General features: G+C 43.9%; 1 protein-coding gene across 4 annotated transcripts in view; it reads right to left on the reverse strand.

The window, feature by feature from the left end:
- ano5a (anoctamin 5a) overlaps positions 1-14,388 on the reverse strand; it is a 215,882-nt gene that overhangs the window by 38,724 nt on the left and 162,770 nt on the right. For all 4 annotated transcript variants that reach the window (XM_068046499.1, XM_068046497.1, XM_068046498.1 and 1 more), the window contains 3 exons: positions 13,182-13,466; positions 12,539-12,652; positions 5,200-5,315 (listed from right to left, as the gene is read on the reverse strand). In XM_068046499.1, the coding sequence (XP_067902600.1) occupies positions 5,200-5,315; positions 12,539-12,652; positions 13,182-13,466 (515 nt within the window). The remainder of the gene's footprint in view (positions 1-5,199; positions 5,316-12,538; positions 12,653-13,181; positions 13,467-14,388) is intronic.

A 14,388-nucleotide genomic window follows, 5' to 3' on the forward strand; every position in this document is an offset into this window, starting at 1 on the left:
GAGTTATCCAATACTTGCTGCAGATTCTAAAGTCCATTGTTGAGAGACAAGTTTCCAAATGTACCCACCAGTTATAGTCTCTCCCACTGACCAGGCATAGCTTCCTGCTGATAATGAACATCCGGAAGATCGTCCCTTACATTAGAGGTCACCTATCAAATTAAATTAGGCTATGCAACTGTGGTTGCAACATGGGACATCAGCTTAAATTCAACCAAAACAAAAACAGGGTAAGCAAAAGAACCAAGTGGTTGACTTTTAACGGCCTCTGAGGTGACCTTTATTCAGTTATAAAGGCAATTTTATGACTAGAAATGACCAATAAATGTGGCCTTTCTTTCCTTTACAGCAAATACACATCAAAAGAACATTTTATTTTTAAAGGAAACCAAAGAACAGAAGGCGGCACACAGCAGAAAAATATGATGTGAAAGCAAGTATTAATGGAAAAATATTTTAACACCGGCCAATTTTCTTTTCAAGCTTGGATTCCTGGAGACTGGCTCCAATGCGTTTGCTTTTTTTTACTTTATTTTGTTAAAGTTTTCTGTGGCTCTAGAATTCTGTTACCAGGAAAAGAGAGCGGAGTTATCAGTGGAAATCTAGCATTGGTTCTGCCCAGCTCATGAGCCCCAGTCTCCTGGAATACAAACTGCACTAGCACCAATGTAAAAACTCATTAACCCTTTGATATAGGTGAGACATGGGGAGAATGAGAAAATTATCAAAACGAAAAAGAAGCTGTGAATGATTAATAAATAGCCAGAAAAGAATCAACTCCAGGGCTATCTATAAACTATCTCGAGACCATGGTTCATTCAAATGGCAGGGGAGTCCAGGACCAGGAGTCACAGTCTAAGGATAAGGGGTAAGCCATTTAGGACTGGGATGAGGAAGGATTTCTTCACCCAGAGAGTGGTGAACCTGTGGAATTCTCTACCACAGGAAGCATTAAATATATTCAAGAAAGAGTTAGATATAGTTCTTGGGGCTAAAGGGATCAAGGGATACGGGGAGAAAGCGGGAACAGGGTACTGAGTTTGGATGATCAACCATGATCGTATTGAATTCAGCGGGAAATTGAGGAGCAAATATGTGCTCAATTTGCAGAGGTGTGTAAAAATAACAGGGTAATTATATTAGGTGATTTCAACTTTCCCAACATTAATTGGGATAGTCATCGTGTTAAGGGCTTAGATGGAGTGGAGTTCTTAAAATGTATACAGGAGAACTTTTTCGCTCAATATGTAGAGGATCCAACAAGGGAGGGTGCAGTGCTGGACCTAATTCTGGGGAATGAAGCCGGACAGGTGGTTGATGTGTTGGTGGGGGAACATTTTGGTGATACTGACCATAACATAGTACAATTTAAGCTTGTTATGGAGAAAGAAATAGACAAGTTGCAAAAAAAGGTTTTGGATTGGGGGAGAGCAAATTTTAGTAAAATAAGGCAGGATTTGGCCAAGGTAGACTGGAAAGAGTTACTTGTCGGGAAATCTACAGAAGAGCAGTGGGGGGCATTCAAAAAGGAAATGGGGCGGGTACAGGCCCAACATGTTCCCTCTAGGGTAATAGTTAGGAGCAACAAGCCCAGAGAACCATGGACGACCAGAAACATTCAGGGTATGATGAGAAGGAAAAGAGAGGCTATTAGCAAATACAAGGAGAGCAAATCAATGGAAGCATTAGTGGAGTACAGAAAGTGTAGGATAGAGCTTAAGAAAGCAATTAGGAGAGCAAAGAGGGGATATGAGAAAGCTCTGGCTGGTAAAAGTAGGGAAAATCCCAAGATATTCGATAAGTATATCAATGGGAAGAGGATAACCAGGGAAAGAGTAGGACCCATTAGGGACCAAGGGGGAAATTTGTGGGTGGAGCCAGAGGACATTGGTAGGGTGTTGAATGAATACTTCACATCTGTCTTCACCCAAGAGAATGAGGATGTAGATATGGAATTCAGAGAGAGAGACTGTGAGGTTCTAGAGCAAATTGTCATAGGGAGTGACAAGGTATTGGAGGTTTTGGAAGGCTTAAAAGTGGACAAATCTCCAGGTCCGGACAATTTGTGTCCCAGGATGCTGTGGGAGGCGAGGGTGGAGATTGCAGGGGCTCTGACCCTAATTTTTAATTCCTCTCTGGCCACGGGGGAGGTGCCAGAGGACTGGAGAACAGCTAATGTGGTCCCACTATTTAAGAAAGGTCATAGAGATAAGCCAGGGAACTACAGACCAGTGAGTCTCATGTCAGTGGTAGGGAAACTATTGGAGAAAATTCTGAAGGAGAGAATCTATCTCCACTTGGAGAAGCAAAATTTGATTAGGAATAGTCAGTATGGCTTTGTCAGAGGGAGGTCATGCCTAACAAATTTGATTGAATTTTTTGAGCATGTGACCAGGTGTGTAGATGAGGGTATTGCAGTTGATGTAATTTACATGGATTTCAGCAAAGCCTTTGACAAGGTCCCACATGGGAGACTTATCAAGAAAGCAAATGCACATGGGATACAAGGTAACTTGATAAGGTGGATTCAAAATTGGCTTAGCTGTAGGAGACAGAGAGTGATGAATGATGGCTGTTTTAGTGACTGGAAGCCAGTGTCCAGTGGCATACCACAGGGATCTGTGCTGGATCCCCTATTGTTTGTCATTTATATAAATGACATAGATGACTTTGTGGGGGGTAGGATCAGTAAGTTCACGGATGACACAAAGATTGGCCGAGTGGTTAACAGTAGGTGGAGTGTCTTAGGTTACAGGAAGATATAGACGGGATGGTCAAATGGGCAGAAAAGTGGCAGATGGAATTTAATGCTGAAAAGTGTGAGGTGATACACTTTGGAAAGAGTAATGTGACACGGAAGTATTCAATGAATGGCCTGACACTGGGAAGTTCCGAGGAACAAAGAGACCTTGGCGTGTTTGTCCATAGATCTCTGAAGGCAGAAGGGCAGGTTAATAGGGTGGTGAAAAAGGCATATGGGACATTTGCCTTCATCAATCGAGGCATAGGTTACAAAAGCAGGGAGGTCATGTTGGAGTTGTACAGAACTTTGGTAAGGCCACAGCTGGAGTACTGTGTGCAATTCTGGTCACCACATTATAGGAACAATGTGATTGCATTGGAGGGGGTGCAGAGGCGATTCACCAGGATGTTGCCTGGGATGGAACATTTAAGCTATGAAGAGAGGTTGAATAGGCTTGGGTTGTTTTCACTGGAGCAGGGAAGACTGAGGGGTGACCTGATCGATGTATACAAGATTATGAGGGGCATGGACAGGGTGGATAGGGAGCAGCTGTTCCCCTTAGTTGAAGGGTCAGTTACGAGGGGTCACAAGTTTAAGGTGAGGGGCGGGAGGTTTAAGGGGGATTTGAGGAAGAACGTTTTTGCCCAGAGGGTGGTAATGGTCTGGAATGCCCTGTCTGGGAGGGTGGTAGAGGCAGGTTGCCTCACATCCTTTAAAAAGTACCTGGATGAGCACTTGGCACATCATAACATTCAAGGCTATGGGCCAAGTGCTGGCAAATGGGATTAGGTAGTCAGGTCAGGTGTTTTAATGTATCGGTGCAGACTCGATGGGCCAAAGGGCCTCTTCTGCACTGCATTATTCTGTGATTCTGTGAATGGCAGTGCAGGCTCCAAGAGCCAAACAGCTTACTCCTGCTCCTATTTTTCTATGTTTCAATACACTTAGAGGGGAAGAGTATGTGTATAATTGGATTGTTTTCTAGATGTATTTCCTGTACAAATCAAGCAATTCTAATTAGACCACTACACCAGTCTTCCAGCTCCACTCTTGCCCATCTGCATTACCACCTAGCATTGCTCTTCATAAGGTGTCAGTGGCAAATTGGTTGGTGGTTTCCATGGCCTACAAAAAATTAGGTTTATGCTTCTGTGACAAACTTTAGATTACCGCCGCTGACAAACTATTAGCTTGCTTTCAACTGCAGTTTTTAAAATATAAATTGTACTGCTAGGCGATATCCCTTAGCTATATACTGAACAGAAGCTCCTGCACTAGCACCAAGTTGATCTCCATCCTAACGGCCGCTCTCAGTGAGGTTGTATCTTAAAGCCCATTTGGGGACAGCTGCATTGCAGTAGACTTGTGTTCACCAATGAATGGATTGAGGCTGGCCAAATTGAATTAAGATATTGCTGAAAATAGAGACATGTTGTCGAAGCTTTTCATCTAGCACTCATCAGGACAATCTGAAAATATACCAATGTAAGGGAAAACAACTTTATACTGTTGTTTGATATGATCGTCAGTCTTTAGGAAGTACGGCCTATATACTTAGCATCACACTGGCATTGAAATTCATATATCACATTACTCATTTGTGTGACAGGCAGGACGTCTTTTTGGCTTGACAGCAGCATCCTGTTAGTGGCGAGCACCACACGTGTTGCTACTGCATAGTAGCAGTGTGAAATAGCTAGCTACACCTGTTGCTCAAATCTTTGAGATACATTACCCTTCCAGGGTAATCTGAGGTAGACTGGGCACTTTTCAGGGCCAAAAATGACGGCCTGAGGCCTGTGCATAAAGTTGTGTGACATACAGCAAGAAATGTTCTGATCAGGGTAGTCATTGTCACACAGAATGTCTTTGATTCGCCCTATTTCAGCATCAAGCTTGCATGGTAAGCAAATGGCTCGGGCCCTTGTACAAACATTGCACCTGTTTCAGCTAAACAAAATAAGTGACTGCCATTCACTGCTTCATTCCTCAGAGCAATGCCTTGACCAATCAGAGTCAAGCTGCCTGGTTTAAATTTCAAACAAAGCTTGGCAGTTAACGGTCAGTCACCATAAACTGGTGCATGCTCCATGGCGATGCCTCTACCAATCAGTACTCTCTTCTCATACAGTATAAAATTGTTGTTTTCCCTTACTTTGGTATTCTTTCAGATTGTCCTGATAAGTGCAAGACGAAAAGCTTCAACAGCATGTCTCTATTTTCAGCAATACACAAGTTCTGCGCTACCAAACAACTATTTAATTAAGATAGATTGGCAAAGTAAGGGAGCAAGGGGTCAGGGTGGCTGACCTTGACTAGGTTGGAGAGAAAGCCTGGGATAGGGAAGGTCCAAGGCCTCCTTGTGGGGTCAGGAGGTACATTTCTGCTAGTTTGCTCATCTGGGATTCTTCAACCTTAATCTCAAGCAAACAATACAGTCAATGCAAGACTCTCACCTGATGAGGTTCAGAGGCTGCTCCTTGTAGAATTGGCTAAAGCGAGCCCATTCTTTATATAATGTATATCGTTCATTCTCACTCTTGGGGTCATGGGATTTCTTCCAGTATCTGCACTGCAGAAACAAAACATGTAAATATACTTAACAATGCTACACTGTTTGAGAGATAGAGGGGAAAGGTTTTCAAATGTTCATTTCCACAAAAGTCAGTACATTCTAGAATTGATCTAGAATGAATTCCACACGGAAGTGAAATGGCAGTGTAAACTCCTGACACACACATAAGTCAGCATCCACTCCCCATTCCTTCTTTTGTACATGCATAACAATTGCAGTGCAAAAGCAACCCTGGTGCAAAAGTGGACTCTCCTTCAAATCTATGGTAATGGAGGATGCCATTATTGGACTTATTAGGATACACTGTTAGTACCTTGGATGCTTGAACATCCGGCACTGAAAACATGCAATAAACAGTCTCAGTGCACCTTGAATTTACTTCATTTCAGTGTCACATTTTGCCAGCTGCAGCCTGACTGCAGGACAGGCTGTTCAGAATAGAATGAACTACTGACCTATGTAAAATTGCTCATTAACAAAAAGGAAACCATCTCAGAAATTTAAGCTTAATTGTTGAGCATTGTTAAAGGATCTTGGTCTGACTATGCAATGATTCATGAAAAAAGCAGCAGGCTTTTCCCACACACTTCCTGTTTTGGAGGCCAGGGCAGTCAGTCTGGGATGCAACAAATTTCTAGTGACCAGCATCGAGATCTCCTCTGATTCATTCTTTCATCTGCTGGGCCCAATGTCACCCCAAAAAGCTGAGATGGCCCACCTGCCTGCCTGCCCAACTACCAACCCATCTTCACTGTGACTACACTGAATCCAAAATAACCATACCTTTGGGCACAATTATAGTGCAATGTATGTTCCTATAAACACTACACAGAATATTGTACAGCTGCACAAACAGGTTAAACCAATGCACAAAATAAATTCATAATATGTGACATCACACTTAGCACTGTGCATTTGCAATTTTTAAAGCCAATTTCACAATATTAGTCTAGGTAGCCATGCCAAGCTTGGAACACTGATTCGGCTCCCTGAGTTGGTAATCCGCCAGCGCATAATAGCAACACTTCTCACCACAGGAAGAACCATGCAGCTGCACTTAAAGGCAATGTGGTCAGCAGCAAAGAGAGCGAAAGATCTTCACTTGTTAATGCACTATTCAGGAAATAGATCTCCAAGAAGAACTCATTACCATTGCAAACAGGCCAGCATCAATTAGCAGATACCATTTTGTATTTCTAATGTTTAATCCTCATCAGCCTGACTTTAAAACGGAGGTAAAATCAAAACTAACCAATATTGCTCAGAAGTGCACCTGACTAACCTTTTGTCAATCTCGACCAGTTTAGCTAAGCACAGGTTATTCCTTTTAAATGTATCTGATTCATTTGTATCATTTTGAGATGCCAGACACCAACTGTACCGGTTTCGTATAACTTCAGACTTGGTTACTACCTTTGCCTGTTTGAGATAAATATGGCAGCCAGCAATCATTCTGAATCAACTTATCAATCTGTACTAATTCAAGCACTGGTTTGACCTCTCCCAGGAATAGCTGTAACATTTTCGATCAAACCAATTCTTAAGCAGTCCCATATAATCTACTTTGAGAGCAATTCACTTGTTCTGCATAAGCAACCAGCTACAGAAATCAGATTTGTGATACAGTCAGAATAAGCAGTAAACATTTTTACAGTGCAGTGAAGAAGTAGAAGTATTTACATGATTTCAACTGAGGTATTGTGGAAGCCAAGGTTTCTTCGACAGCACCTCCCAAACCCACGACCTCTACCACCTAGTAGGACACGGGCAGCAGGCATATGGGAACATCACCACCTACAAGTTCCCCTCCAAGTCGCACACCGTCCTGACTTGGAACCATATCACTGTTCCTTCACTGTTGCTGGTTTAAAGTCCTGGAACTCCTTTCCGAACAACGCTGTGGGAGCACTTTCACCACTGTGGTTGAAGGCGGTGGCTCACCACGACCTTCTTGAAGGCAATTGGGGATGGACATTAAATGCTGGCTTTGCCAGCAGCTCCCACCTCCCGTGAATGAATGAAAAAAAGTCTCTCAGAAAGCTCTGTTCGGGTTTCTTCATCTAAATTTCTGTTGATCTATTGTGATCTTACTTCATTACTATTATAGCTGGAGGGAGGACAATGATGAACCAATTTACAGAATTATTTACAGTGCTGTGCATACCAACCTGTTTGCAAAAGTGTAGTAATGTATTAACATTCTCAGATGCTGGTGCAGACTTGAGCTAAATTTACTCTTCTTTTCATCAACTGGAGTGTCTGATACACTGGGCAATATTTAAGAGTCTCCAAAACCATAGCGATAGAATAGATTCCTCAGGAACTTGGCTTGGGGATTCAAATATGCAACCTAAACTCAAGTAAACTAAACTGCACATGAACCAGGCCGAATGGTGGTACACTGATGAATTCTTCAGCTCACCTTCCTCAATCTGTGGGCCTTGATTCAATACATTTGCTTTTGTTGAACAACCACGTTACCCTCTTTAGTATTTCAATTACATTTTCATTGTTAACTCAGAGCTGAGCCAACCCACGGCACCATGATGAACGGGACTGTTTTAAAGGGTTGCAATGTCTACAACAGGACTCAATGCCTGCCTTCTTAATCAGGAACAGCAGTGGAAAGGTCCTTTGCTGGTTAAAAAAAAAATTATATTTCCATATTTCAGCATTTTAGTAATGTCAATGAACACCATGCATGTAGATGTCTTCGACTAAAAGCACACAAAAACCCACACAGAAAGTATGAATCATTAAGGTTTATATTTATATTACTGACAAAAAAAACTAAATTTCTGCTCCAGGACTTGCTGCATCAAACAAGTTGACACACAAGTTCGAACATCCTCTTACCAAATGTTGTGGGGAGAGGAGATGGAGAATACAAAAAGTAAAAGAACTGTTAAGGATGAACTGCAGTCATCATGGGCTTAAAGGAGTTGAAAACAAAAGAGGGCAGGATCAATGTCATTTGAATAATGTATGTGAGTTCCATGCACAGAAAGTGTCTGATTGGGGGGAGGACGCAAAACAGCAACATGAAAAAAAGTGGGACTATATTCTGATTTGCGACCAGCAACACCACAAGATCCATTGTATCTTCCTTGTGTACAGTGTGCATGTCCTGTAAGCTACTACTTCAATTCAGACATCATGGGGTAATTTCAACACCATCACCATCCTCCCTCTCCCCCCACTGATGGGTGGGAGAGGGGTTGGCCGGTAGTGTGGCGTGGGGGGGGGGTCGTGGTGGCGTGAGTTAAGTCTGCAAAAAATGTGAGACTTGACCTGCCACAAACATGCCTACTTCTGGCTTAGCCTTGGCATGGTTGGTGTCGGCCAAGTAACTTGCTCTGGAAAGACGAGTCAGTAATTATAACATTTAAATGAGACTGCGCCTCAGATTTTGGCAGCATTTAATGACTGCAGGCCGGGTTTCCCAGAGCTCGAGAAACCTGACAGCTGAAGGGAGGTGAAAACTGCTGGATCCAGCAGGCGTGCCTTTCCAGCACTGCTTGTGGGCCAGGAGTGCTTCCCCCAGCCGTTCAAGCAAACCTGTCGTTATCATTCCCTTCCACGTGAGCTCCTCAGGATCTTTAGACACTCCACTGTCACGAGCTCTCTGCCATGCTCCGAGCCCTCCACTGCACTCAGAGACCCCATGATCTTCCCCACTATCTCGTCCTCTCATCTCTCTCTCCACCATCCATCTCTCTATGATCTGATCCCACCACCATCTCTCTTCCCAACCAGCACTCCCAGCTGCAATCCAAATTCTCCACTAGCTTTCTGTTGTGCTATGAAAATCCCCCTTCCCCCACCAGCTCTCCAACATGCTCCGAGCCCCCCACCGCCTCTCCCCAATGGTCCTGGGCTGCTGCTTTCCCACTTAGCAGCGAGCCAAACTCTCAATCTGGCCAGTTGCATGTTGGGAAATGGAGTAAAAAAATTCTAATGAGATCCTTGCCATTAAATTTGGCAGGACTTTCTGGTCTCTAAAATGTCCCCTTCCTGCCCATATTGGGGCCCATGTGTTAGACACACTAATATATTCCCACTGACTGACCATGAGCAGCATCATGGGGCATCACAATATATCAAATATCTCATGCTAAACACGCACTTCTCATAAGTAAAAACTTACCTAGTCACACTTTATTGATAACACCTCTATTGTCATAAAACAGCACACCCTCTGACTTACACAGGCAATACTATGGCAAATCTGGTCAGTAACTTCTTAATGGATAGGACACTGAGAAGAGAGCTCCACTGGGAAAGGAGTGGGGTCGAGTCAGGGGCCATGAGGATGGTGAGTTCTAATGTGGTAGGCATAAACATGACCACTATTAGCTATGTTATGAATGGGGGGTGGGGGTGGAATGGGAAGTCAATGTTTGGAATTTTATGCTTTTCCCATGGCGGGTTTGGAGGCGGAGACAGCATAAAATCGGGTGGGATGGTGGTGGGGGGCTTCCCACCTCCGCTGAAATTTAGTCGGGGTAAGAAGGCCTGTGCCAATTGAGGCCCTTAACTGGGTAATTAACCCTCAATTAAGGACCTCTGGTGCAGCCACAATTATTGGTGCTGCACGGGAAGCATGGCATAAAAAACCATGCAAGCTGCTCCCCGGCTCTGGGGTGGGCGCAGTCCCTGAATGAGTGACTAGCATCAGGAAGGGCAGGGCCCCACTGAGAGCCAAGGCCCCCTGCCCTTGCTGCCGACCTCCCTCCCCCCACAAACCCCACCTCACAAGACCCCTCCTGCATTGATCTACCTGAGGCCTGGGTCCAGCAACGATCCTTGGCCTCCAGGGCAGTAATTACCAGCAGCAGCCACCACCTCTGCACTGGCGTTGCAGCTGCCGACCTCTGATTGGCCGACAGCTCTCCAAGGGCAGGACTTCCAGAGAGGAGGTCCTAAATCCTATGCAAGGGCCGCTACTGTCCACTTAAATGCCTGACTGGCACTAAATTCGGCAGGCCTTCCGGCAAACAGGCGATGCGGGGATCTCGGCGTCGATTTCCCCCGACATCGAGACCCCTGCCGCCAGCATATAATTCACCCTAATGTAACAGGCACCTTTTAAAAAAATGATTATTTATGCATTCATGAGATGACGGAATCGCAAACAAGGCCAGCATTTATTACTCAGCCTTAATTATACGTGAGGTGGTGATGAGCCGCCTTCTTGTATCGCTGCAGTCCACGTGGTAAAGGTACAGTGATAGCACATTTTTTTTGATACAACTGAGTGGCTTGCAAGGTTATTTCAGAGGGAAGTTAAGAATTTAAACTTTGCTGTGGGTCTGGAGTCACATATAGACCAGACTGGGCAAGGACAGCAGATTCTCTTCCCTAAGAGACATTAGTCGGGTTTTTATGACAACTCTGTAGTGTCATGGTTACTGTTACAGGTACTAGCTTTTTCTTCCAGATTTATTTAACTAACTGAATTCCCCAACTGCCCTCCTGCGATTTGAGCTCACTATTATTAGCCCAGGTCTCTGCAGTAACTACTATGCTAACATATCTTAACCTAGTGGAAACGGGTTAGTGGCAGGAAGAAAAATCTCTGCACAGACTCAAGGAATTCCTGTAAAAACGCGAGGATTCTCTCTGTGTGAGCAATGAAAATGTGTCGCCAGGTTATTCAACCACTGGGTGCATCTCAGCCAAGCCTGATCCTGTCCTCAGTTGAAATTTTCACATATATGGTTCCAGCAGGGGTCATTGGTTATCAGGAATGCAATTTCTGATTTCCCCCTTCTTAATCCAGCAGCACTAAAGTCTAATTTAGCACTTCTACTGCAGTGGAGTTTTTCCAGTTTAGCATATCATCCAACTCAGTGCAGAATAATGATTGAACTTGAGATCTTTCATGAGTGTATGATTCAGCATGGAAAGTGCCCTGATTTTTCTTTTGCAATTATATCTCCTTTCTTCCTGGATTTAAAAATGATATTCAATGAATATCCCGGTAAATCACATTCACTTATTTGAAACCGCACTTTTGGCATGGGATTAATATTCGTAAAGCTCATGTTACAGGTCAAGTGTCAGTAACATTAAAATGCAGTGTTAAAGCCAGCAGAGCTCAGGGGCTGAATTTTCAAAACAGGGTCGGGAACCCAATGCCCCAATGATTTCCGGGTCCCAATCCTGTGCCTCAGCTGTGTTGCATTAAATGTAAATGCCTTAATTGGGCAAAAGACGAGCTTGGTGCCCAATTAATGGCACCGAGTGTCTGCAGGAGAGGGAGCTGCCTGCAGAGTGCAAGCAGCAAAAGCGGGTGGCAGCCTTGATGGGGCCCACCATTGCCTTGCTGATTGGAGCAGGTAGCTCCTTGGAGGGCCCCTGGAATAAAGAGATGAGGCAGCACTTCCAAAATAAAAAAAGTCCTGCACTGAGCTCAGTGCAAGATTCCTGTGGGCGTAAACCATTTCCGCTCCCACAAATAATGCTCGACGTCTGCCCACTGCAAGCCTGACAGCTGGGCACCAGAGTGGCCAGGCTCGCCGGCATCAACATTGAAAATTGCCCTGCGCATCCCTCTGGCCCCTTAACGACTCCTCTATGAGTTTAATGGGCCAGTAATTGGAGGTGAGCGGCTTCCCCATTCCCTCCCCCTGCCCTCACATTGAAGATTTCAGACGGTCTCAGAGGCGTCGGGTTCTGTAATTGACCTCCGGGATGGTGTTTTCGAAATCGTGTCTGCACCGGCTCCCGACCTCACGGCCCTTTGAAAACCCGCACCAGCTTTGCCCAAGATGATTCACTGTCTCAACCTGCTCGGGTTTCTGCCTCATCCCAGTTAATCCTGCCCAAGTTTTTGAGTTCCTGCCCAATCCCACCTACCCATGGAGGAATTTACTAACTAGTGTTAGTCAACACGCACTCTTTTCATCGGCACTTCAATTTTCAGCAAGTGTGTGCTGATGAGAGGAGAGTGTCTGACTAACAGTAGCTGCTAACATCCTCCAGGGATATGTAGAAATTTGAAACTAAGGGTAGCAGATCAAAATGCTCATGCACATGTGCAGAGAATTTGAGGCCAACTCTCTGTGTTAGGCATAGCGTTGAACCACAAAGCATGCATTTTATTGCAAACACATGCAGTATAATACATATTTTTAAATCATTGGCAACCAACCAAGAAAACACTAATAATCTGTTTGACATTGAATCACGCTGCATATACTGAGCAGAATACATACATCGTGAAGTGGGAAAGCAGCAGTGTACGTGCCATTGTTGAGTAGTCTCTTAATCCCAAATTTCCTCTTTCCATCTTCTGTAGCGTACTTGCATCGAGAAAGAATGTAATACACCTGGAATAAAAATTGAGAGAGAGGAATATTACGTGAATAAGTGTACAGTTTACTTCCTCCATACTGCACTGAAGGGATTGGAAACTCTCAAAAAGATTTGCATTTTAGGGAAAACAAAAATCAACCAGTCTAATCATGTACTTTAAAAATGTCTATAAAACTAATGACACCCTTATTAAAACCCAGTACTCAAAAGTTCAAAGAAACAAAATGATTCATATTTATAAAGCACTTTATTGCAGCATGTAAGCAGTTTCAAAAAAAAAAGCTGGAAATATTCATGCAGTCAGGCAGCACCTGTGGAGAAACAGAAGTCAATGTTTCTGGTCTTCCACTCTCTACTTCTCCACAGATGCTATAGTTTAGTTTTTGTGTAAATAGAACAGATCAGTGCAACACAGAGAGGCTCACTGAAGCAGAAGCAAAGTCATGTCCCTGGAAATGCTATAATGTTAAATAACACTCAGATGCCACGGTCTATCTGATTTCTGTATGTAATAGCAAAGTGTTTAAATGTGGTCATACTTACAATTCTGTTGCGGGTAGAGGGCGAGAAGAAAGTCTCTGGATTATTAATGAGGTAGAGCTCCTGCCGCTGTTTACTGAAAGGTGCTGTAAAATAATCTGGTTCTGGGTTTATTATTGTTGTATTCAGACGAAATGGTTTCAGCAACCAGTCAAATGGGTTCTCTCTTGCTTGTGGAATATCATTTTCTTTAATAGGCACTTTAATATGCATAACTTCTGCATATGTGGCCAGGACATCCCAAGGAGCATGGATCTTTGTAAAGTAAGTTTTACCATCTTCTGAATCCTAGAAATATATATGTTGAGTCTTAGTTTGTAGCATCAAACTGCAGATAAATTTTATAGCCCTCTGCTCCCAAAATTATTGGATTATCAAACAGGAGAGTTGAGAGAGTCCAGAATGGAGACAGCTTTATTGATGGTGGAACAGGCTTCATGGATTACTGCTGTTTCCATGTTCCTATGTCAAGCTTGCCATCTGTCCATATTCCAGAAGGCATAATTCAACACTGGGTGAATTTTCCATTCCTTACACATGTAATTCAGAACAGATGCTGCATTGCATTCTCCAGTGGAAGCCTGGGTACTGAGACGTATAAATCCTGCTGCACAGTGCCTGGTTTGTGAGTGCTAAATGACCCCCTAAGTCATCAATATAGTAAGCTGGAAGTACATGCTCATTACTAGCCAGAGGTGCACTGCATCTGCAATTTTGGTAAAGGCCAAGCATGAAGTGCCCAAGCCTGAAATGGATGATACATCTATGCAAATACAAATTAAGCAGCCCAATGCCTGTTTAAGGCCCTAATGGAGCCGTCACTTCCCCACAGTCACCACTGTATTCTGACATGAAAACACTGCTTCCCAGTCGCCCCACCCACCTCACTTCCTTCAGGATCGCTATGATGCCATCAGTAATCCTATCTTCGATCTAACTGCCTGTTGCTTTCTGATGGAAATGAGGTTGGAGGACCAATATTGGAGGTGCCTCAGGTCTCATCATTCAGGCACTCCCTCAGGATTCAAACGCAGGCCTCCGAATCAGCTATCCAATACTCTTAACATTGCCCCTACCTGTTTCCCCACCTGCATCCCCACAATTTCATTTCATTGAAGATCTGCTCCAAAACAACTTTGGCCTCACACACCCAAGCAGACATCTTTGATTCAATCGGACTAAATAACGTAGCAGGTTCGATGTATTTGAG

This window comes from Heterodontus francisci, chromosome 14, assembly GCF_036365525.1.
Source record: "Heterodontus francisci isolate sHetFra1 chromosome 14, sHetFra1.hap1, whole genome shotgun sequence".
Classification (NCBI taxonomy): Eukaryota; Metazoa; Chordata; class Chondrichthyes; order Heterodontiformes; family Heterodontidae; genus Heterodontus; species Heterodontus francisci.